This window comes from Cajanus cajan, chromosome 9 (assembly GCF_000230855.2).
Source record: "Cajanus cajan strain Asha chromosome 9, NIPB_CcT2T_4, whole genome shotgun sequence".
NCBI lineage: Eukaryota > Viridiplantae > Streptophyta > Magnoliopsida > Fabales > Fabaceae > Cajanus > Cajanus cajan.
In genome coordinates this window covers 35,386,108-35,410,009 of record NC_138525.1, presented here as the reverse complement: position 1 = coordinate 35,410,009, position 23,902 = coordinate 35,386,108, and the positions used below count along the sequence as shown (strand labels likewise).

The 23,902-nt window shown below is 35.8% G+C and overlaps 1 protein-coding gene across 1 annotated transcript; it reads right to left on the bottom strand.

Moving 5' to 3' along the window:
• Window positions 1-11,388: 11,388 nt before the first annotated feature.
• Window positions 11,389-14,225, bottom strand: LOC145951753 (auxin response factor 4-like). The gene is made up of 4 exons (XM_083063715.1): window positions 13,729-14,225; window positions 13,533-13,617; window positions 13,340-13,430; window positions 11,389-13,034 (listed from the first exon to the last, which is right to left on the bottom strand). Exons 1-4 carry the CDS (start codon window positions 13,819-13,821, stop codon window positions 12,854-12,856), a joined length of 450 nt encoding a protein of 149 aa, XP_082919841.1. The 5' UTR covers window positions 13,822-14,225; the 3' UTR covers window positions 11,389-12,853.
• Window positions 14,226-23,902: the final 9,677 nt, after the last annotated feature.

Here is a 23,902-nt window from a genome sequence, read left to right as displayed (position 1 = left end):
GTTGCTTGTCATTTTTGTGGAACTCTTTCTAGTTTGTCACATTCTTTTCTACCATTTGGTGTAGCTATTCTAAATTGTTCTTTTTCAGTTTTAGCACTAATATTCTAGTCTTGAAGGTGGTTGAGTGCTTCTTAAAAGGTGTAGGAGGCCAAGGCAAAGGACATCCACTTGAAGGCTTTGGTGGTTGCTTAGGGAGTTTGTTCTCTCTTCGTGGCTAGGCTCTTGAAAACACCTAGAAGTGACTAACATCAAAGTTGCTTCTAAAGAGAGGAGTGAAACACCTTGTGAGGCTGCAGTTGGTGGCTGAATTGGAGCAACAAGAAACTAAACCATTTGTGAAAGTTTGTGAAAATTTAGAACAAATTTTAGTGACGGAAATTTTTGATTCTAAAACTAGTTTCCTTACAAAATCCGTGACTAAAATTTGCTTCTAATTAGTGGCAAATTTGTTTTACTTAAATTAGGTGAAGCCACTAAATTCATTTGATTGTGAATTTACATTTCATTTGGAGTGTGAATTTGCATTTCATTTGAAGAAAATTTGAATTTCATTTTCTTGTAATTTTTGATTTCCAAATTTTTGTACAAGGCCTTTATTAAGGAGTGTCTTGGAGTGCCTTTGGTGTATCTCCATCTCTCCTTAAGAGTTCTCATAGTAAATTTCGTTTAGCACTTGTGAGAGGGTCCTTGAAGGTCTTTGGTACCTCTCAAGCTCTCACTTAGGTTTAAATTGCTTACCACGCCTAGTTTATGTTTTCAAGCAATTTATGTTTTAACCAATTTATATTTTCAGTCATTTAAGTTTTCAAGCAATTTATGTTTTCTTGCTCTTTATGTTTACAAGCATCTTATAAACTGTACACATAGGCACTTGTTTGTTATTTTTCTTTAAGAAAAGTTCTTTGTGAAAATTGTTTTGTGCAAGACAAAAGTACAAGGGGGTTTAGAGATTTTTACTTGAAGAGGCTTGGTTATTAAGTGGCTCTTTAGTAGCTCACCTTCCTCCAAAGTTCAATTTGTACTCTTAGACCTCCAAGTGCCAAGTCTAAGCACTTCAAAAAAATCTTATTTTTATAAAAACTATTTTTGTGTGGAAAAATTTCTTGAATTAAAATGTCTCAAGATTCCTCCCATAGTGAAAGTGATGGCTCTCCAAAAAGTCTTTCATATATCACTAAAGAGCTCAAATCACTTAAACTATGGAAAAAGCAAGAGTCCATTCAAAGAGAGAAGGAAAGAATTGAAAGAGAAGGACAACTTGCTTATCTTGAGGAAGAATTGAGAATTTTAAGGCAAGAGGAAGAAAAATTAAAAGAAGATATGAAGAAACATAGGAAAAAGAGTAGGAGCTCACATTCCCAATATACATCCCCTAATGAAAGCATGAATCAAGGGGATCACTATCAACATACTCCTAGGAGAACCACAAAGCCTAGGGAAGTCAAAGTTGACCTCCCACAGTTTTTTGGAAAGGATGATGTGGAGTCATATTTAGATTGGGAAATGAAGGTTGAGCAACTCTTTGCTTGCCACAGGGTAAGTGAAGAGAGAAAAGTACCTTTGGCTGCCCTTAGCTTCCAAGGGCATGCCATGTATTGGTAGACAGCCCTAGAAAGAGAGAGACGCCTCCACAATGATCCTCCAATTCAATATTGGAATGATCTTAAAAGTGCAATGAGAAGGAGGCACATTCCCACCTACTATGGGAGGGAGCTTATGAATAAGCTCCAAAGGCTCCAACAAAGAGACATGTCTGTAGAACAGTACAGGCAACAAATGGAGCTTTAAATGATGAGGGCATGCATTAGGGAAGAGGAGGCTACAACTGTAGCTAGATTCTTAAGTGGTCTTAATTTAGAAATAAGAGACCAAGTGGAGCTACTACCCTACAGGGACCTAAATGACTTGGTCCAACTTTGTGTAAGGGTAGAACAACAAAGAATGAGAAAATCTTATAAAAAAGATAGCTCCCACTCTTCATTTCTAAAGAAAGATTCCAATAAGGAGGGAAAACCTTTTGAAAAGAAGAAAACTTTTGAACCCTCCAAGAATCAAGCTACAGTAAAAGACAAAGGAAAGGGAAAGGACACTACACACACGAGTTCTAGGACTAGTGATATTAAGTGCTTTAAATGTTTAGGGAGAGGCCACATTGCCTCCCAATGCCCCACAAAGAAAGTCATGATCATGAGGGGGCATGACATTTATAGTAGCCAAGATGAGGCTACTACTTCCTCTAGTAATAGTGAGGAAGAAGCAAGTGAACAAGAAGAAGGTGTAGAGTCTACTTTTCCTTATGAAGGGGAGCTCTTAATGCTTAGGAGACTCCTCAACAACCAACCTAGTGATACTCTATCACAAAGAGAGAACATATTTCATACTAGATGCAAAGTTTCTAACAGTGCATGTTCTCTCATTGTTGATAGTGGCTCATGGTGCAATTGTTGTAGCACTAGGCTGGTTGAGAAGTTGGGTTTAACTACTAATCCCCATCCTAAACCTTATCAACTCCATTGGATTAATGAGGATGGTGATTTAGTAGTTGACCAACAAGTAAAGGTCAAGCTTTCCATTGGGAACTATGAAGATGAGGTGCTATGTGATGTAGTACCAATGGAAGCTTGTCATCTCTTGTTAGGAAGGCCATGGCAATTTGATAAGAAAACCATGCATAATGGCCTTACTAATGAGATTACCTTTACTCATAAGGAAAGAAAATTTGTGCTTCATCCTCTTTCTCCTCAATAGGTGGCTGAGGATCAAGCACAAATGAAACTCAAAAGAGATAGTGAAAAGAGATTTAAAAAAAAAGAAGAAAAGAGAGAAAAAAAAAAGTCTGTGAAACTTAAGGGTAGAGAGGAATCTAGGGAGAAAGGAGTTCCCTCCCTAGAGGTTGTTAATCAAGAGAATGAAATTTCCAAACAAACCCTTTTGATTCAACAACCCTCTTATATCCTTCTCTGTAAAGGAACTCTTTCTTGCACTGCCACATCTAGTGAACTTGAAACTTTACCTAAGGGGGTCAAAGTTCTTTTAAAAGAATTTAATGATCTATTTCCTCCTGAGGGTCCAATGAGCCTTCCTCCTTCTAGAGGAATAGAGCATCAAATTGATTTGGTGCCTGGGGCTAGCCTACCTAATAGGCCTGCCTATAGGACCAACCCCCAAGAAACAAAAGAAATTGAGTCTCAGGTTCAAGAGTTGTTGGAGAAGGGCTGGGTTCGAAAGAGCTTAAGTCCTTGTGCTATTCCAGTGTTGTTGGTTCCAAAGAAAGATGGCAAGTGGAGAATGTGTTGTGATAGTAGAGCCATCAACAACATCACTGTGAAATATAGACATCCCATCCCTAGGCTTGATGACATGTTAGATGAGCTTCATGGAGCCATTGTATTTTCCAAGGTTGATCTTAAAAGTGGTTATAATCAAATAAGAATTAAAGAAGGTGATGAATGGAAAACCGCTTTCAAGACCAAGTTTGGATTGTATGAATGGTTGGTGATGCCTTTTTGGCTAACCAATGCTCCTAGTACCTTCATGCGTCTCATGAATCATGTCCTTAGGGATTGTATAGGTAGATTTGTAGTAGTTTATTTTGATGATATTCTCATATATAGTAGGTGCCTAAGTGATCACATAAGACACTTAAGGCAAGTATTTGACATTCTTAGGAAAAATCAACTTTTTGGCAACCTAGAAAAATGTACCTTTTGTGTAGATAGTGTTGTTTTCTTAGGTTTTATCATTAGCAAAAAAGGGGTTCATGTGGATCCCGAGAAAATCAAGGCCATCCAAGAATGGCCCACTCCTAAAAGTGTTGGAGATATTAGGAGCTTCCATGGTTTGACAAGCTTCTATAGGAGGTTTGTTCCTAATTTCTCCACACTTGCCTCCCCATTAAATGATTTAGTCAAGAAAAATGTGGAATTTATATGGGGAGAGAAACAAGAAAATGCCTTCACTACTTTGAAGCATAAGCTTACCCATGCACCACTTCTAGCTCTACCAGATTTTTCAAAAAATTTTGAGTTAAAATGTGATGCCTCTGGAGTTGGCATAGGGGCGGTTTTGTTACAGGGTGGGCACCCTATTGCATATTTTAGTGAAAAACTGAAAGATGCCTCCCTTAACTATCCTACCTATGACAAAGAGCTCTATGCTTTGGTAAGGGCCCTTCAAACTTGGGAACACTATCTTATTCCCAAAGAGTTTGTTATTCATAGTGACCATGAGTCACTTAAATATTTGAAGGGCCAAGGCAAGCTAAATAAAAGGCATGCTAAGTGGGTAGAGTTCTTAGAACAATTCCCATATGTGATTAAATACAAGAAAGGGAAAAATAATGTTGTGGCTGATGCCCTTTCTAGGAGACACACTCTGTTAGTCTCTCTTGGATCTCAAATCTTGGGATTTAATCACATTAAGGAGTTGTATACTAATGATCTCGAGTTTAAGGAAAATTATACCCAATGCTTAGCAAAACCTCAAGGAGGGTTCTATATTTCTGAGGGGTATTTGTATAAAGAAGGAAGAATTTGCATACCCCAAGGATCTATAAGAAAACTCCTTGTTAGGGAAAGTCATGAGGGTGGTCTCATGGGGCACTTTGGAGTTGAAAAGACTCTAAGCTTTTTAAAAGAAAAATTCTTTTGGCCCCACATGAGAAAAGATGTTGAGAGGTTTTGCTCTAGATGTATAGCTTGTTTACAAGCCAAGTCTAAAGTAATGCCTCATGGCATCTACACACCCTTACCTGTTTCTAACTCTCCATGGGTTGATATTAGTATGGACTTTATTTTGGACTTGCCCAAGACCCAGAGAGGCATGGATTCGATTTTTGTGGTAGTGGACAGATTTAGTAAAATGGCCCACTTTATACCCTGCCACAAAATAGATGATGCAAGCAACATAGCAAGACTCTTCTGCAAGGAAGTGGTTAGACTTCATGGTCTACCTAGAACCATTGTTTCAGATAGGGATACTAAGTTCCTTAGCCATTTCTGGAAAACTCTTTGGAGTAGGCTAGGAACTAAATTACTTTTCTCCACTACTTGTCACCCACAAACTGATGGGCAAACAGAAGTAGTTAATAGATCCCTATCCACAATGTTAAGGGCAGTCCTTAAAGGTAACCATAAGTCTTGGGATGAGTACTTGCCCCACATTGAATTCGCTTATAATAGGGTAGTCCATAAGACTACCAAAATCTCACCTTTTGAGGTTGTGTATGGTTTTAACCCTCTCACTCCTTTAGACCTAATACCCCTACCAGATTCTTCTCATTACTTTCATAAAGAAGGGGTATCTAGGGCTAACTTTATTAAGAAATTACATGAGAAGGTTAAAACTCATATACAACAAAAAAATGAGAGAACTGCTTTAGAGAGAAGCAAGGGAAAGAAAACCCTCATCTTTGAGGAAGGGGATTGGGTTTGGCTTCATTTGAGAAAGGAAAGGTTTCCTTCTCAAAGGAAGTCTAAACTCAACCCAAGAGGAGATGGTCCCTTCCAAGTCCTCCAAAGAATTAATGATAATGCCTACAGGTTAGATCTTCCCAGTGATTATGGAGTGAGTAACACTTTTAATGTGAGTGATCTTATTCCCTTTGAAGGTTTTGATAAGGAAGATGAGCCTACAGATTTGAGGACAAATCCTTCTCAAGAAGGAGGGGATGATAGATCATGGGCCAAGGGCCCAGTGACCAGAGCTATGGCTAGAAGAATACAAGAAGAGATGGACCATGAGAAGACTAGTGGGCTTGTCAAGCCCAAGGTAATCTTCTCTTGGAATGCTCTATCATGAAGAGAAGGCCTAGTTCTACTTGTATACAGTGTACAGTTTATACATAGTCTTTTGTATAGGTTATTTTTTCCTTTGTATTTGTGAGGCACTTTATTTGCTTTTCTTGTATATTGATTTTGAGGTAGGTTACTTGGAGAGTTTAACTCCATTTAACCTCCCTAGTTGATACATTCATTTTGTATTTTTTCAGTAGGGAAAAGCGGGTGACATTTAGCAATGGTTGAGGTGTGACTAGAAATTGGGCCTGAGTTGGGCCTAGGCTAAATTTTGCATATTGGACTCATTTTGCTCCTAATTTTTCATAGATTTGATTTAGCTAGGTCTCATCATCATATGATGAACCTAACTAAACCAAATCAAGGTTTTTCAAATTAATTCAAGGAGCAAAATATGTTCAAGGCCGCCTAGCTCTCTTAAGTCTCCTTGGCCGAAATTTCTAGTTGTTCTTCTTGAGTTTTGAAGCTTGCCTTGCAAGCTTCTAAACTCAAGTAAGGTAAGCTTACCTTACCATGGTTCTTAAGTGAACCATGGTCAAGGTTAGCTTCCCTTGCAATCTTGCTAAACCGTAGGGAGTTAAGTAAACCTTACCATGGTTCCTAGTGAACCATGGTTAAGGTTAGCTTCTCCTAGAAGCTACCTTTTCTCTATATATTTGATTTTCCTACTCTTGTACTCACTTTTGACATATATGAGAAATAAACTTCAGAATTTCTCTCTCAAGAGTCATCACAAAAATCGTAGAGAAACCTTTCTCTCTAAGGATGGAGAACTTGAAGATCATCAATCTTCTCCAAGTGAACTCCATCAGATGGGAACTTCATAGCCAGATGCGGTGTTGACACAATGGCCCCCAAAGTATTTAATTAAGGACAACCGAGCAGTATATTATATGACGTGTTATCCTGAACGACAATGTACTTTACCTGGATATCCCGATACTCTTTATCGTCGAAACAAAACTGAGTGGAGAGCTTAACGGACCCTTTGGTGTTGACCATCTCGCCTGCGAACCCAACCAATGGTTCACTATAAGGAGTCAACTCTTCTTCCGAAATACTGAGTTGCTTGAATGTATTCCAGTAAAAAATGTCAGCCGAACTACCCTGGTCTACCAATGTTTTCTTTACAATGCAGTTATGTATCTCCACGCTGATGACCATAGGGTCATCCTGGATCGGGTCTATGCCTTGGAAATCTTCATTAGTAAAGGTTATGGAAGGCAAACGCCAAACTGATCGGTTCTCGATAGCATTAACCGACCTAACCACCCGTAGATGTCTTTTCTGAGTCGAGGAAGTAGACCCTCCCCCTGCAAATCCTCCAGCAATTGTATTGATTACACGTCGATGCGACGTCTGAGGGTCATCCTTTCGATCTCTTGATCAGCTAAGCTCACGTCGATGTCTGTCTGAATGTTCATGCCGGTCTTGTTGGGGTTGGTGTGGGCCGCTGTCGAGATGAGTTTGGTCGGTCAATGAAATTTTGAAGTTGTCCTTGCTTGATAAGGTCTTCAATCCGATCCCTTAAAGCTGCGCACTCCTCGGTCGAATGTCCCCTATTGCGATGATACCTGCAAGACTTGTTAGTATTAGCCCGAGGAGGGGTCGACACTCTTTTGGGAACTGCCAACACTTCGGACACTAGAGCTTGCTCAAGTACAGTAGCTCAGCTTGCATTTAGGGGGGTATAATGAGAGTATTTCGATCCCCGTGTGGGTCATTCTCGAAGAGTTAACTCTTTGTTTCGCCCCTTGAATGGTTGTTCTGCTGGCTTTTCGGCTTTGCCTCCTGGTTCGGCGCAGGCCTGATTGCAATAATCAGCTAGTTCTTCCATTTGCATATATTTATCAGCTCTTCTTGTCAAATCGTCCATGTCGATGGCAGGTTTTTTACAGATGTTGTTAACAAAAGGTCCCGGTTTCAAGGCCGTGGTGAGGTGGTGGAGTGCCACTGCTGGGTTGAGATTCTTTATCTCGAGAGTCGCCTTGTTAAACCGTTCCATGAAGGCTCAAAGGGACTCCCTCTTGTCTTGCCGAATGTTGACCAATGACAACGAGGTTAGCTGATGTGGCCGACTGGTAGCAAACTGGACGGTGAACAGCGATGACAAGGTGCTAAAGGAGTCAATCGAATTAGGTAAAAGCCGAGTGAACCAGCTCAAAGCTCGGCCTTTCAGGGACGTTGGAAAAATCTGACATAGTGCAGCATCATCTGTGGTGCTCAGCATTACTTGATTAAGGAAGATATCAATATGTTCATCGGGGTCCGTAGTGTCGTCATACTTGTCTATTGGGAGAGCTTTCCAATGGTCTAGCAACGAGGATTGCATTATGGAGGAGACAAAAGGATGCCGATGAACGCTGATCGGTTGGACAATCGTCGATGGCCCGGTAGTTGGGTTTTTTCCTGGAGTGACAACCGAAGCATGAGGTGCCGACATGTGGAACGCCAATGACTGGGACGATCCGTGTGTTTGATCATGAGTTGATTGAGTGGGTTTCCAGGATGGGTCTTGACTTTTGAGAGCGGCATTCTCTGCTTTCAACGCCGAAAGTTCTCTAGCATCTTGCTCTCTTTGATGTCTCATAGCGGCCATTTCTTCTTTCAGCTGACGAATAGTTTCAGAAAGGCTGGTTTCATCCTCCACCTCCACATGTTCCTCTTCTCCTTCGAATCTGTGATCCTCTGTGTTCGTCTTCCTTGTCTTAGCCATTATCTTGATCCTGTAGATTTGCTTTTTTCGATCTCTCAATTCGGCCCCACGGTGGGCGCCAAATGTACCTGTCTGATGGGCACACTAAGTCTTCTCGTACTCTTAGGGCCGAACGAGAGCTCCGATTGAATATTCCGATGAGAGGGAGGGTACCTGCAAAAGGCACTCCAACGCTTAAGTCAGGACAAGTACAAATATCGATGATAATTAATAAACAGTAACGTTACCTCGTGACATGAGCTATTTATACTGACATTTATGGGTCCTGATCCCCATGGACCCTGTGACTTGCTTACCGTATTAGGTAATACGCTCTAATCAGTTTATCGGTGCAATTAACCCTTAATTATCAATTAAGGGTAACATTTGATTGTAGGCCGATCCTGGTGGCCGATCGAGTGTCGGCCACCAGCTTCGATCATTTGGTAGCCGATTGGGTTTTGGCTATACGGTAGCCAAACACCCTTTCCCGTACATTTTCCTTTATATTCCATGCATGAAGTCTTTGATGTAGACGAAATATAAAACGATGAAAAAGATTAGAAGATATAACGTTTCTTTTTGAAGATAAGTCGAGAAATGTGTCTCACTTGAGATTTATTTAAGGCGCCACTTTTGTTACTCCAGCAAAATATTCAATAAATGATTTTTATTTCTTTCATTTTAAGTACCTCAAATTCCTTCTCAATGAATAAACATTACGAGCAAGACTTGTTCTAATTTTTTCCACACAACTTTGCATCCCAAGAGGCTCATTCTCATGGGTAAGAGCACACCGACTCTCTTTTGTCTCTTTAAAAGTATAAGGCATAATTTAGTATATAAGCACTTGTGTTTTATTAATTTCAAACAATGTGTAACTTTATTTTTTTGAAATACTCTCATATATACAATACTATTAAACCGACATTAGTGGTTCACATATGAAGTGACACTAACATATTCTTTTAAAAAAAATTATTATTGAATAAATTTTATTATAATTATAAAATTAGGAGAAAGAATATAAAATCTAACTTATAAATAATGTATGTTAATTGTGGAGGTAGACGAAGAGAATGTGCATGCTGGGTTAAGAATTCATGGTCTTTAGTTGAGAACAACATTTACATTAAAGGCTGATAAGGAATTAACTTCTACCATAACTTTTTAATATTTCAAAATTATTTTTTGCTATTTGAATAAAAGACTAATTGGATCAGATTCTCTCTCTCTCTAATGAAATGTGTGAATTTAATTATGGTTTAATCATTTGATGTAATGAGAGTTGTTGGGTGAATGGACAGTTTTCGGTTACATACTTTTTTTTTTCTTTTTTCATTATGTTTTGAATTAATTTAAGAGGATGGATTATTGGGAGAAAAGAAAGGGAGACATTTTTTCATAATACTATTGTATTAATAAAGATAATTTTATTTAACTCCTAAAGAATTAATATGGAATTCAAAATCCTCTCTTCAAATTACTAATATAACTGTATATTTATCATTGAATCACGGATCAAGAGAATAATTTTGTATCAATTAATCTAAATATATATAAATATTTCTAAATATCAGTTGTGAAAGAAACCAAATTTGTAATTAACAAAATTATATGAAACCCTTAGTTATTTTTCTACATAAAATATTTCAATTTATTTATTTTATAACCTTGAGAATTATCTTTGTTCAATAAAAGAAATTTCAGCTGGTGAGTCCCTTTCTCACCTGTCCTCACCCACGTGCATGAAGAATCGATACTCAAAACTTTCAAATTTCAATAGAATATGGAAAACATTGTCGTGTTTGACGAGTGTCATCGACTACAAATACTCGGCTCCAAGGGGTGGAAGAAGCTAGACATCTAATAAAGGACCACAGTGACATTTAAATATTTTTTAAATTGTGATGAGTAATTCTAGTGCAATAAGATAAGCATAGGTGCAGAAACCAGACAACGTAGATAGTGATGGATCTGTCCTCGTAATAATGTTCACTGTCTTATTTCGGATTTCACAGTGTTGTCACGACGTGTTTATCCATTGTGCTTGTGCATGGAACCCTGGAATCAGAAATGACCATGGTTATGAAATCGCGTAGTGACAAGTGTATATTTGAAAGTATAAAACAACAATAAATAACTTTTTATTTGAAAATACAAAATTATAAATTTTTAGGGTTTAATATATTATTTTAAGTGGATGTTTCTTGACGTTATATTAATCATGTTATAACATAAATCTTAAAAGTTAATTGAATGAATAAAACATTCAAGCATGAATTAAAACATTATATATATGATAATAAAATTATTATTCTCACTCTTCGAAATTATGAAATAATAAAATAAATATATAAAATGACAATTTAAAGTCAAATGAAAATAATAAAATTCTTATAACATGAGACGAATTAGAACTCTCAAAATGTTCTAATAATATATATATATATATATATATATATATATATATATATATATATATATATGTACTATCCGTACCGTGAGCCGAGCTCCCAGCTCGGCATCACAGCGCATGACGACCTCGGATGCGCACTATGTGAAGTCAGCTCATCACTTAAACAGATCGTAATTGATCTCAGGAGATCTCGGTCCAGATGAGATCCGCTATCTAGTTAAATCACAACTGATCTCAAGCCCAAGGCCCAACGCAACCCTAATTCACAACAAGGTATGTGCATTACTTATACGAGATTTATACTCACACAAACCCTAACTTTAGCATCGAAGTCTCTTTTGCAGGTACCACCCCCATCTTGGAGCACCAGCGTACCAGTAAAGGAGGCTCACCAATCTTACTTGGCGAATCATCTCTACGACAAATTCCCAGTAAGAACAATATATATATATATATATATATATATATATATACACTACTACAAAAGCACTGTTCTACATCGGTTCTGGAAGGTAATCTACATCGGTTATAAAACCGATGTAGAATAGAGCGATGTAGATTTGCGTTTAAATCTACATCGGTTGTCAAAAAACCGATGTAGATTTGCGTTCAAATCTACATCGGTTGTAAACAAAACCGATGTAGATTTGAACGTAAATCTACATCGGTTCTACCTTAAACCGATGTAAATTGCATTTAAAAAAAAAATCAATTATTTTTTTAGATTCTTTCTGAGTTACCTGTATAAACATATTTCATTCATAGTATAATTTCAAAATCTAATTGTTGAGTTCCAATTCCCTCAATTAGAGGTTATCAGATACAATAACTACTCTAATAAAGCTATAACTTTGAATTCCATTTTATTCCTAAATAACTGTATTGAATAAGAGAAATCTTAAATAATTGTATTGAATGAGAGAAATCTTAAAAATAGGAAAGTCAACATATTGAGCTAAAACTAAACAGGGGCAATCTCATCTCATCAAGGAAATCATGTGATTTTTCTCAAATTTTTATAAACACCATTGATGTGTCAAAATTAGTTCCCATGAAACAGGATGTTTTCAAAAATCGGTCCAGATTCATACTCTTCAAAAATCTTAAAAATAGGGTGCACATTTGTTCTATAATAATTAGGAGATTTGTTCCGTAATTAGGACAGATTTGGATGATTTGATTTGTACAGCTTTTATTTCCTTATTTCCTTAATTAGGAGACTAGTAGTATATATAAATGTATTTTGAGGAATTTTTAATTATAGCTGATTATTACAGTTTTTATTTCCTTAATTATAGCTAATTTGTACAGTTTTTTATTTCCTTATTTCCTTAATTAGGAAACTTCTAAATAAATCTCTAGTTATCGATTAACTTTTAATTTTGAGGAAAGTTTCCATTTCATTAAGTTCATAAATAGGCAAAACAGGGAAATAAAAAAAGGAAACAAATAATAGGCAATTCTTATAATTAAATAGGAATCCCTATAAATCAGTAACAATAATAAAGAATAAATCGTAGATCCTAATCCCTGAAATTCTGCAACATAATAATATCCCATAAATTTTGGGATTTCTATCCAACAGTGATTATTCTGTTAAATTTTTTTGTTTATAACTATTCTGTTAAATATATTGTTATTACTATAATTATGTAAATTTAAAGGTTTTTTTATGCATATATTATATAGAAATATAATTTTACATTTTAGGCAAAAAATATAGGATCTTACAACCCTCGGTTTCAATTTTTTCTCCCCTTCCTGATCTTAGGTAAAATCTCAATTTTAACAACATTGCTTTTGAGATTTTGCATAACTGACAGATAAGTTCTCATGACAAACATCAAATTAATGAATCATCTATAGTTTCCACGACAAAATGGAAATCAAAGGTCCAATAATTAGAGTATGAAGTTCAAACATTTTGCAAAACAAAAAATCTGATCAATTAATATAGTACCGTGGACTGTAGAAAACATGAAACATGCTTTTCGCGAATATAGCATTGGCCACAGAAGAAAGGAAATTGGGATAATAACTCTGGCTACCAACAATTGATTCAGGAAGACCATTTCTTGGTCGAGCAGCTTTTCGGATTCCCAATCTCAATTCTCCATTTTCACCCCTACAAACAAATTAATGACCAATAAGAAACAAACATTATAATGATTTTATTATCAGTCATTTTCCATGCTTCCAAATTTTGGCAAGACAAATTCTAGATCCCCGAGAACCAAAAATGTCACTATGCTAATTTGGTACTTCACTGTCACTATGACAAGAAGCTTCCTTAATATTAACATCAACAATGAATGTTTACTAATCATTCCAATAAAAGAACAAATTAACAGTGATTGCTAGAACAGTATAGGAAAAACAAACATATCAATACCAATGAAAACAATATCCTATTTGAACATGTATACACACCTTAGAAACAGAACTGCATCTCCAGAAACGAGATTCTTTTGGTTAACAAAGATACTCCAGCCAGTAGTGAGCAGATGCCGCCTTGGCTGACCTGACAAAAAGTTACCACATGGACTTTTTGTATCATTTATGTCAATCAATATGTGATTATGAAGCCAGCAACACCAACTTTTTCATTTATTTTTTCAATTACCTCTGTAAATATGTCTAAATTTCCATTCCACACCATGCAGGTCTTTGGCAACAAGCTCTTGAGAGGGTCTCTGCTGCTTATAATCCTGTAGTGAGCACAAAAGCAATTCATCATTCTCAAGGAGACAAAGAATTCAAAACTCTTGAAAAATTTAGTTGTAGAACTTATGAGTGCAAAGTAGAGCATGGTGTCACACCAAAGGAGGAAAACAGTCTTCAGCAGCTCTGCGAGGGACTGAGAACCCCCCATGAGTGCTGGTGTCTAAGGCTGTAAGCGTTTTGCAAAACATGTGAGGTGTTGACTTGGCAGGTGTTGTTTCATTTCCCTGTTCATCTGCTCTCAATTCCTCACGATCTTTCCCCTCCAAATACAATCCTGCCAACTGAACACAACCCAAGATTTCAAGCACTCCCCTTGTACTACAAACAATGCTCAAAATAATAAGAATTTCTCTACTTTAACAGAAGCAAAATAAGGTTTGAACAGCCACAAATGTTAGTCATGTTGCATATCAGCTTCAACAGCCAGCACCACAAGAGTTGTTACAAAGGAGAAAACAAACCTTTGCCAAGTAAAGATTGCGGTGGTCATGAACCTCATTTTTTGCTTTCTCCAAACATCACCGCGTAAAATTAAAAACAAGAGAATCACACAATTGAAGAGTAATAAGAAAAATTAGGTCAGTGGCATGAGGGAAGTAACCTTCGTTGCCGAGAGTGGATTGTTGGTTGGGGTGTTTCAAGATGGAGAGGCCGTGCTTGAGAACTTTCTCGGAACGGTGAACCTTGAGCTTCCTGACAAGGCAAAGGTAGTCCCACGCGCCGCCAACGGCAGTAGCACAATGCCCATAGCCTACTCACTCCCAACAGCAATCTTAACCCCCGAATTGTGGAGCGCGGGGAGTTCGTGCTCGGTGACGTCTGCGTCATCGAATTGGAATGCATGAGGGTTTGAATTTAGGGTTTGGGAAATGAGGAGGGGAATGCGGGAAGGGGCATTGGAGAGGAGGAGGTTGTTGAGGAGGACGAGGAGGAAGGCGCAGGATTCGTGTAGGGTTAGAAAATCGGGGATAGTGATGCGGTGGTTGAAGGAAGTGGTTGGAGTGGTGTTGGACGAGGAGAGTCTATCGAGCGCGGTGGAGTCGATACGCATTTGAGAGCGGGAGCGACGGCGAAGACAGAGGAGGAAGCACTTGAGCTCTCCGTGGTTGCTCGCGGCGGCTGGGACGTTGCTGAGTGAAAGGCTTTAACCTAGCGTGGTCGCGGGGTACATATCAGGGGCTCACTTCTACATCGGTCATAATAAAAACCGATGTAGAATGGCTCATATTTACATCGTTTCTCCTCCTAACCGATGTAAATATGTTTACATTTTCTATTTATTTACAAGTTTGCCACCGCGTTTATGATTTACATCGGTTATGGTAAAATCGATGTAAATTTAGCGATGTAAAAGAGTGTTTTTGTAGTAGTGATATGCATTTTTTAAGTATAAAAGATCACGAGATGAAAGATAAATGTATATTATAACGAAGGAATAATTCTAACTCTAAGATGAAAAAAGAGTTTAAAAATCAATTGTTTTGAGTTTATAAAATTAATTAAACAATTGATTTTGTTTCCTTCAATGCAAGGTTGGCTTTGAGTTTTTCACTATTAGAAAAATTAATATTTGTGACAAATTTTTGTGATAGAAAAAATATCATTATTAATAGTTACAAATTTTGTGAGGGAATTTTAATTTTTGTGATGGACTACCATTTATTGAAGTTTGTGACGGATTAAATTTTGTCTCTAAAAGATCCGTCACAATTTTTGTCACTGAATAAAAAAATAAAATTAGTGACGGATTAAATTTTGTCTCTAAAAAATTCGTCACAAATTTCGTCACTGAATAAAAAAATAAAATTAGTGACAGATTTTTAGAGACAAAATTTAATCCGTCACTGAATAAAAAAATAAAATTAGTAACAGATTTTTAGAGACAAAATTTAATCCGTCACAAAATCTGTATCATGTGTAAATAAAAAAAATGATGTGGGTTGAGTAGATTCTAGTTTAAGATGACTTTCATTTCGAAATCTCTTGATATTGGCCTACTATAATATTCAAGATTCAACCTTTAATTAATTTGAGTTAATAAATAACATTAGATTACAAGGTTCATTATCAATATATTAGAATATCAAAGTTAATGCAGCGAAACAGTCACTTGTAAACAATGTTGATTTTATATTATCTTCTTATTAAAGAATTTCAATTACAAGAATAATAGTATATATAGCAATTGAAATATCATATCTCACAAGTCTTTGAATTCTTTAATCAAAATATTATCAACATTCTTAAAGAAATAAGGGTAAGAAGATAAATAACACATAAATTTATACTGGTTTAGCCATCCACTTAGCCTACATCCAATTTTCTCTGATTTAACACCCCACTAAATCAAAGATCATTCACTATAATATTATTTACAAACACTATGCACACACAATATTACAAGAATGTAAACACACATCAATCTTGACACTACAAGACTGAAAAACACACAAATTTTTGTATCCCACAGAAATTACTTGAGAAATTTCACTCAAGATTTCAAGATCTCTTGTTGAGACACCATATCTCAAGAGATACACGAAAATTACATATTAAAAGATCAGAAAGATATCACCTAAATTCATGTAGACATTGATATTTCACAATTGAATTCACTTCTTGAATTTCTTCTTTCAAGAACACATATTCAATCTTTGCACTTTTTGTATTTCAGAAAATGTTTCTTTTATCAGCTTTTGATTCTTGTTTTTGAAAGTAATCTTTTTCTCTAATGTTCTTTTTCAAAAAAGTTCTAAATTATTGTCTTTTAATTTCATAAAAGATAGATATTTAAAGTGCAAGACATGATTCAGTTATAAAGAGTAATAACAGAGGTAATTCATTACCTGATATGGTAATTTATTACCAGCTCTTTAAAATTGAACAAGGAACATAAAACTACCAGGGTAATCGATTACGGGATATGGTAATCGATTATCCTGAGCTTTTTAAGATCCAAAATTGTGTTTTACTCTGTGGTAATCGATTATCTCATGTGGTAATCAATTATCCCGATGAAAATCTTGATTTTTCAGCCTTGTTTCAAGAAAGATGTTCTGTTTTAATCTATTACCAACTCTGGTAATTTGTTACCACAAAAAGCACTTGAAAATATTTTTCCAGTAACAGACTTAGTAATCTATTAACATAAAGGACATTTGAATATCCTTTTCCAGTAATAGACTTGGTAATCTATTACTCTAAATGGTAATTGATTAACAATGTTACCTTGAAAACTCTTGTTTAAATCAAGTCATATTTCTATATTTAAACACTTGGTAGTAAATTACCTTTTCATGATAATCTATTACTTTATGATTATACATAGAAATACTAAAAAAATCAATTTCTTAGCTTCTTAAAAACTTGATTAGTTCTTGAATTAAGCATTCATCATCATCATAAAACATAAACAAACACACACATATGCCTATATCTATTACAACCAATACAATATCCTTTTGCATAGGCTTAAACAACATCTATACAATACATCATCAAAACTAAAACAATCTTTAGGAGTCTTCAAGATGTCCTATCATCCCTAACAATCTCCATCATCTCAACAAACATGACAAATCTAGCACATTCTGCTTCCTCGTATGGAAGATCCACTTTGAAGTTCTGGCTTTGTGATGTCGAGCATCCAAATAAGGCACCAATAAAAAACCTTTGGAGATCTTAGAGTCATTTTCAACCTTGAAGTGCATCCACCATTGGTCATCCATTTTTTCCATTACCCACACATCTATCGTTTAACCCGCCATGTGGTTTGCAGGAATGCAATCCACCTCGTCAAATAGAGGCAACAACGACATATAGTATAAGAGGCGCTTCATACACTCAATATAGGCTCCGAGAGGGACGTGAATTTTGAGTGTAACACCCCATGTTTTCTTAAAATTAATATAGGATGTTTTATTTAATTAATTGGGTTTTGGAAAATAATTTAGAATTCATGCTTGAATGGAAAACACCTAAGTGAATGTTTAAGATTATGAACTTTTTGGGGTTAGTTGGTCACTATAGGTGTTTCATAGATAACTCCTTTATATTAGCATTGTCTTTAACTAAGTTGACTAGGAAGAATCAATTTTTTTTTTGTGGGACTCTAAGTGTGAGGAAAACATTCAAGATCTTGACATATTGTTTTAGTAGCCTTTTTAAGCCACTTAATTTCCTTTGGTATTTCCTTAGTAATTGTTTCATGTTTTGAACATATGTGTTTTCCTCTATAATTCTTAGAGGTTTTTTTTTAATTAATTTTCATCTTCATTAAAGTTTATTTAAGACCATTTGGAACTTCTTTTATTATTATGTTTATATTAGTATCCAAGGTAGAGGATGTTACATTTAGTGGTATTAGAGCCAGATTGATTCAAATTAAATGTGTGTGTTGTGTGTCATGATTACGTGTTCTGTGTGTACTCTGATGATGTGCTAATGCTTGTATTGTGTTATTTGAAATTTTGTTTGATATGTTTGTTTCTTGAGTATTAGTAGTATAACTAGTAAGAATGATTGTTTGGTTGTTGATGCTCTTCAAGTATTAACACAAGAGATAAAGATTGATAGTGTGAAGCGAGCCTAGTTGGTTGGAGAGGTTTCAACATCATAATCTACCCTTATTTTGGGGAGGATTTGATCTAGGTGAAATTATGAAGTGGTTGACCAAAGTGGACAAAGTTTTAAAGGTTATGGATTGACTTTTAGCTTAGAAGGTAAACCATAATACCTTTATGCTAGCTGGTGATGCATATTACTAGTGGAAGGGTGTTTTGTAGCAAATAGTGGTTGCTAGTACTCTTCTGAACTAAGAGAAATTCATAATTACTTTTCCAGAAAAGTATTTCCTGAATGGCGCAAGGAGTCAAAAAGAGGTGGAGTTTATGGAATTGAGGTAAGGAAATGGGGCAGTGGCAAACTATTAGGTCAAAAGACAATCTTAGATCCATCTAGTTTTAAGTTTTGATGTTAACAAACAAAGAAGTTCTTGATCAATGGAATAAAGTTCTCAAAATGACTAAGACAAGCTTTTTAAGATGAAATTCGTCAACAAGACAAATCCTAGTATAAGACAAAAATTACATTAAGACGACTCTATTATTGAATAAGATGAACCCTTAGTCATAAAAAGATATATGTTTTAAATCATTGTCATTCATGATCTCTAATCAAGAAATTGACTATGTCTAAATGTTTCCTTAACAGATCAAGTTTACAAATACTTCCTTGGTACCAATGTTCTACAAAAAGGAAAAAAAGACAAATTTTGCGTTAGAAAAGAACAAGCAGATCTCTACAAACATGAAAAACTATAGTCAAAAGCTATTTCATCATTTCAATGTCATAACACACATGACTCTACCTACTTGGTACCTAAAAGGTGATAAGTAGCTTCTTTGGTTAGATAAGAAGTGACAATTTGGTGAAAACTTTTAATGCAAACAGTTTTTTTACATCAATAAACACTTATCTTCTCAAAAAGCAAATCATGAAGACAAACAAATCAAGCCATGATAAAAAATCTCAAGGATTTTCAATGGTCATCTTCATTAAAGTCTTATAAAAGGAAGTTTGAAATTCAGAAAGAAAGAGAGAAATCAACTATTATAAAACTTATATTCCTTCTTTTTATAAAAAATCTTTGTACTTAATTGGTTGTATCACATTTTCATAGTAAGAGGAAACAACATAGTTAGTTTAATCAACTTTAACATGTGTTATTGCTTTAAGCTTGAAAAGGTTTGACTATAAAAGATTACTAGTTGGTTTGAGCCTAGAGAGACTTATTTGTAAAATAATACTTGATTCTTAAAGCCTATAAAGCCTTTATGTTGAAAGAATACTTCAACAATTACTTGAAGAGATAAGTCAAAGAATATTTAGGTTGAGTCAGAAGTGGCTTGGTAAAGAATACTTGTATCTTTGTATAAGATGGTGGAACTTGATATAGTTGGATCAAGAACTGGATGTAGTTTCGGTGGTTGAGACGAACCAGTATAAATTCTTGATACTCTATGAACAAAGTGCATGTTATTTTGTAACACTATTCAACCCCTTTATAGTGTTTCTCTTTTCTCCACGGAAACTATGTTGCCTAGTTTGATGAGTTGGTGTAGTGTTATTCTCACTATAATGGTAAGGATGGTGAAAGGCTGAAATACATCAAATTTGTGAATGGTCTCCATCAAAAGGTGAAGATGGTGATCAACTATAAGGAAATGTATGACAATGCTAAACAAGTTTGCATTATAAACTATAAGAGTGTGGGTTCTATCAAGGATAAGAAGTTTGGTGCTCAAAGTAGCAATAAGTCATACTCTGCATCGACAAACTTTAAGGGGAATCAACCTAGTGGCTATACCTTTGTAAATGTGTAAGAAGTGTGGCATCAAGGACATCACTTAGTTGCATGCCCAAATAAAAAGGTGACTTGCTTCAATTTCCAAAATCAAGGTAATATTTAGTAGTATTAGAGCCTAGTTTGTTTATGTTTGTCTAGTTTGCCAAAAGTATAAGGTAGAACACTAGAAAATTTCAGGAAAGTTGCAGCCTTTAGACATACCTATGAGGAAATGGGATAGTATATCCATGAACATTATTTTTGGGTTACCTAAAACCACAAAGAACTTATATTCTAATAGATTTAACATCCTAGACACACCAGAATGAAAAGGATCCATAGATTGTACATGTGTGAGACTGTACAGTTAAGAATAGCTTAAAAGAATTAATTTTTATTACCTATACCAACAAGATACATATATGTTAAGTCATACGAAACAATTCCCAACAAGGTTTTGAATGAGGCAAATATAATACATGTTGTTATTTCTAACAAATATGTTAGTGTTTCAGAAAAACATAAGTACAGACAAGTTGAAGAATAGAACATGTGATGTGCCACTTCCTACACCAGAACCAAGATAAAAGAAGACATCAGATTGAAAAGCCTAATGGTCAATCAGACGAAGATTAGTCAAAGCAAAGCATACAACGAGGATTAGACGAAGCCAAACCAACTAAATAGATCAAGTATGATATGTGTGCCAGACGGCTATGAGTCTAATACCAGACGAAGGTGTGTTAAGGACAACCTCAAGTGCAACATAAGAAATTAGACAAAGGCTGGTCAAAGATCAGAAGAAAGTCAACAAAATATTAGATGAAGGACAACACAGACTGAAAAGTGTTCCAAACGAAAACAAAGTCTATCCATAATGTTGACCAGACCAAAACAAAATCAAAGCATTAATGTCAAATGCTCAGATGAAGATCACAAATTGAGACGCATAAGACTACTAGACGCAGACGAAGACTGCCACGCAAACACTTGAAGAATCAAGTCTCAAAGGACAAATTAAGGCATCGTCTACGATCATTTAAATGCTCTCAACATGATCGCGTGATTAAAACAAGTGAAGAAGAAAAAGAAAAGCATGTAAAAGTAAAAGCATGCATGTGTCAGAAAAAGTACATTACTTTTTTTAGATAAGGACAACACTCTACAGCTACGTGACCAAAAAATGACAAAAAGGTTCCTAGGTGTCTACTAAACTTAGACACTACTGCTAACAAGGCAAAAAAGACTTCATGCAATGTCTATGAACAAGAAGCAACATTTAATGCAAAATCTTAAGCATTAAATGAGAAGATCGAATTAGTCATGAACGACTATATCTGCTTCAATGTACACTTATAACGGGAAAATATTTCAAGACTATATATATCACGACTTCAAACCTTAAAAGGTTGGATTTTGGAGAAGATGAGAGAAGAGTGATATCAAGCCCATGAAGAAAAGAAACCAGAGATAGAGCGTGTAGAGTCAAATGTACCTTAGTGTATTTAGCTCTGTAGACTAAGGAGTTCTAAGTGTAACTTAGGAACATGAACCTTAGTGAGTGTAGAAATCTTTGTATCCTCTTTATGAGAGTAAACCACACACTCGATCCTTGTAAAACTAAGGTTGCATACCTTAGTGAGTGTAGAACATATGTATTCTCTTTGTGAGAGTAAACCAAACACTCAAACCAAATCATATATCATACATTTGTAAAGCCTGAAGACGCTAGGGAAAGAATACTCACTGTGAGCCAGAAGTGGCTGATTAAAGAATACTAGTGCTAATGGTGAAGTTAGTGGGCCAGGAGGTGGTCGATAATACTAACTAAGAGCCTGAAGAGGCTGAACAAAGAATACTAGAGCCAATGAGTGAAGTTGGCCAACCAAGAGTGGTTGAGAATACTTGGGACCAGGAGTGGTCGTGACCTTGGTGGTCTAGAATACTCACTAAGATCCATAAGTGGCTGAACAAAGAATACTAGCGTCGACCAGTGAAGTTGACGAACTAGGAGTGGTTGAGAATACTTGGGACCAGGACTGTTCGTGACCTGGGTGGTCTATAATACTCATTGCTAGCCTAAAGAGGCTAATTAAAGAATACTAGAGCCAATGAGTGAAGTTGGCTGACCAGGAGTGGTCGTGACCTAGGTGGTCTATAATACTCATTGCAAGCCTGAAGAGGCTGAACAAATAATACTTGTACTTCATTGAATATCTCTTGGAACCCTTCATTTGAAGGAGACTGGATGTAGCTCATTTTGAGTGAACTAGTATAAAAATAGTTGCACTATTTTTAATGCTTCAAAAGCACTTTGTTTAGCTAATTTAATACACTGAAAACTTCTTCTAATGCTCATCATCCATTACAATTATATTCAGATGAAAACCACACTTGTTTAATTCATCATCTTAAAGAACGATTTTTATTTAAGAAACATTTTCACTTAGCAGACGATAAACTCTCAGATGCAAAAGAATTTTGTTGAACCAATCCTGCGTAGCTCTAGTTTAGCGTTCAAAAATAATCTTTTGTTAGACAAAGAAGAAGTTCCTTGCAAAAACATTTTTAAAATGCCTTTGTTCACACACACACATATTCAACCCCCCCTTCTATGTGTATTTCCGCTAACTTCAATGTATTTTTCAGTAGCTCATCACATAAGAATTCAACAATTAAGCGTGCTTAACTTGGAATAATTTAGGGATGGGTGACCTTTTGGAAAGTTTCTAAAAAAGTGTGTGAGTGAGGACAAAGTAAGCTGAAAAGTCTTGTGTTGGTTTATGGGATCAGTCATTTATCCTAAAAATAGATGGAAATCTTAGAAAGGGCTACCCACATAGGATTCTGACCAGTGAAGGGTTCTGACCAATGAGAAGTTGTGTGAAGTGTTATCGTGTGAAGTGTTATGAAGTGGAGCCCCTAAGATGTCAAATTTTAGAGGTGTTACAATCGAAACCCCTAGATTCACCTCTAGATTTGGGAGAGTATACATAAGGCGTTAAGGACAAAGCTTAAGTTGAGTTCATCCTACGATCCCTAAATAAATGATCAAACCGAGAAAACCATCCAATCTTTTAAAGGACTTGTTGATAGCTTGTTTCTTAGAACATGAGGGTAGTTAGGATAGTTTCCTATCGTTGATAGGGTTCACCTACAATAACTACTATTCTAGTATTAGGATGACACTTGATGAAGCCCTTTATGGTATAAGGTGTAGGATGCTTTATGGTAGTACCTGGTGAGAGTTATATGTTACGATTAGAAGTATTCCAAAATACCATAGAAAAAGTGAGATTAATCTAGTAGAGGATGAGGACAACCCAAAATAGGTAAAAAAGCTGCCATGATAAGAGAAGGAAAGACCTTGAGTTTAAAGAAGGAGATCATGTATTCTTTAAAATAACTCCTTAGACTAGTAATGGTAAAACATTGAAGTCCTATAAGCTTACTCCGTATTTCATTGGTCCTTACTAAATCCTAAAAAGAATTGATAAAGTAGCTTACCAAGTAGCCTTAGCGCCATCTCTTTGAAGCTTGCATAATGCCTTCCATGTCTCACAACTTTGAAAATATGTCCATTACCTTTCTCAGGTCATTGATTTCGACAACATTTAGTTGAAGGATAATCTCACCTATGAAATTGTCCCTTTAAGAATTGATGATTGAAGGTGAAACAATTAAAAGGAACGAAGATCCTTTTGGTTAAGGTTTTTAAGGGATGGAACATTGAAGAAAGTGCTACATGGGAGCTAGAGAGTCGAATGCAGGAGTCGTACATGCATTTGTTTATGGCAGGTAATTTCAAGGATGAAATTTCTAAAAGAGAGAGAATAAACACCTCAAGCTTTCATAAAATCAATAAAGGATATTTTATTTAATTGATTTTGGAAAATAATTTAGAGGTCATGCTTGAGTGGAAA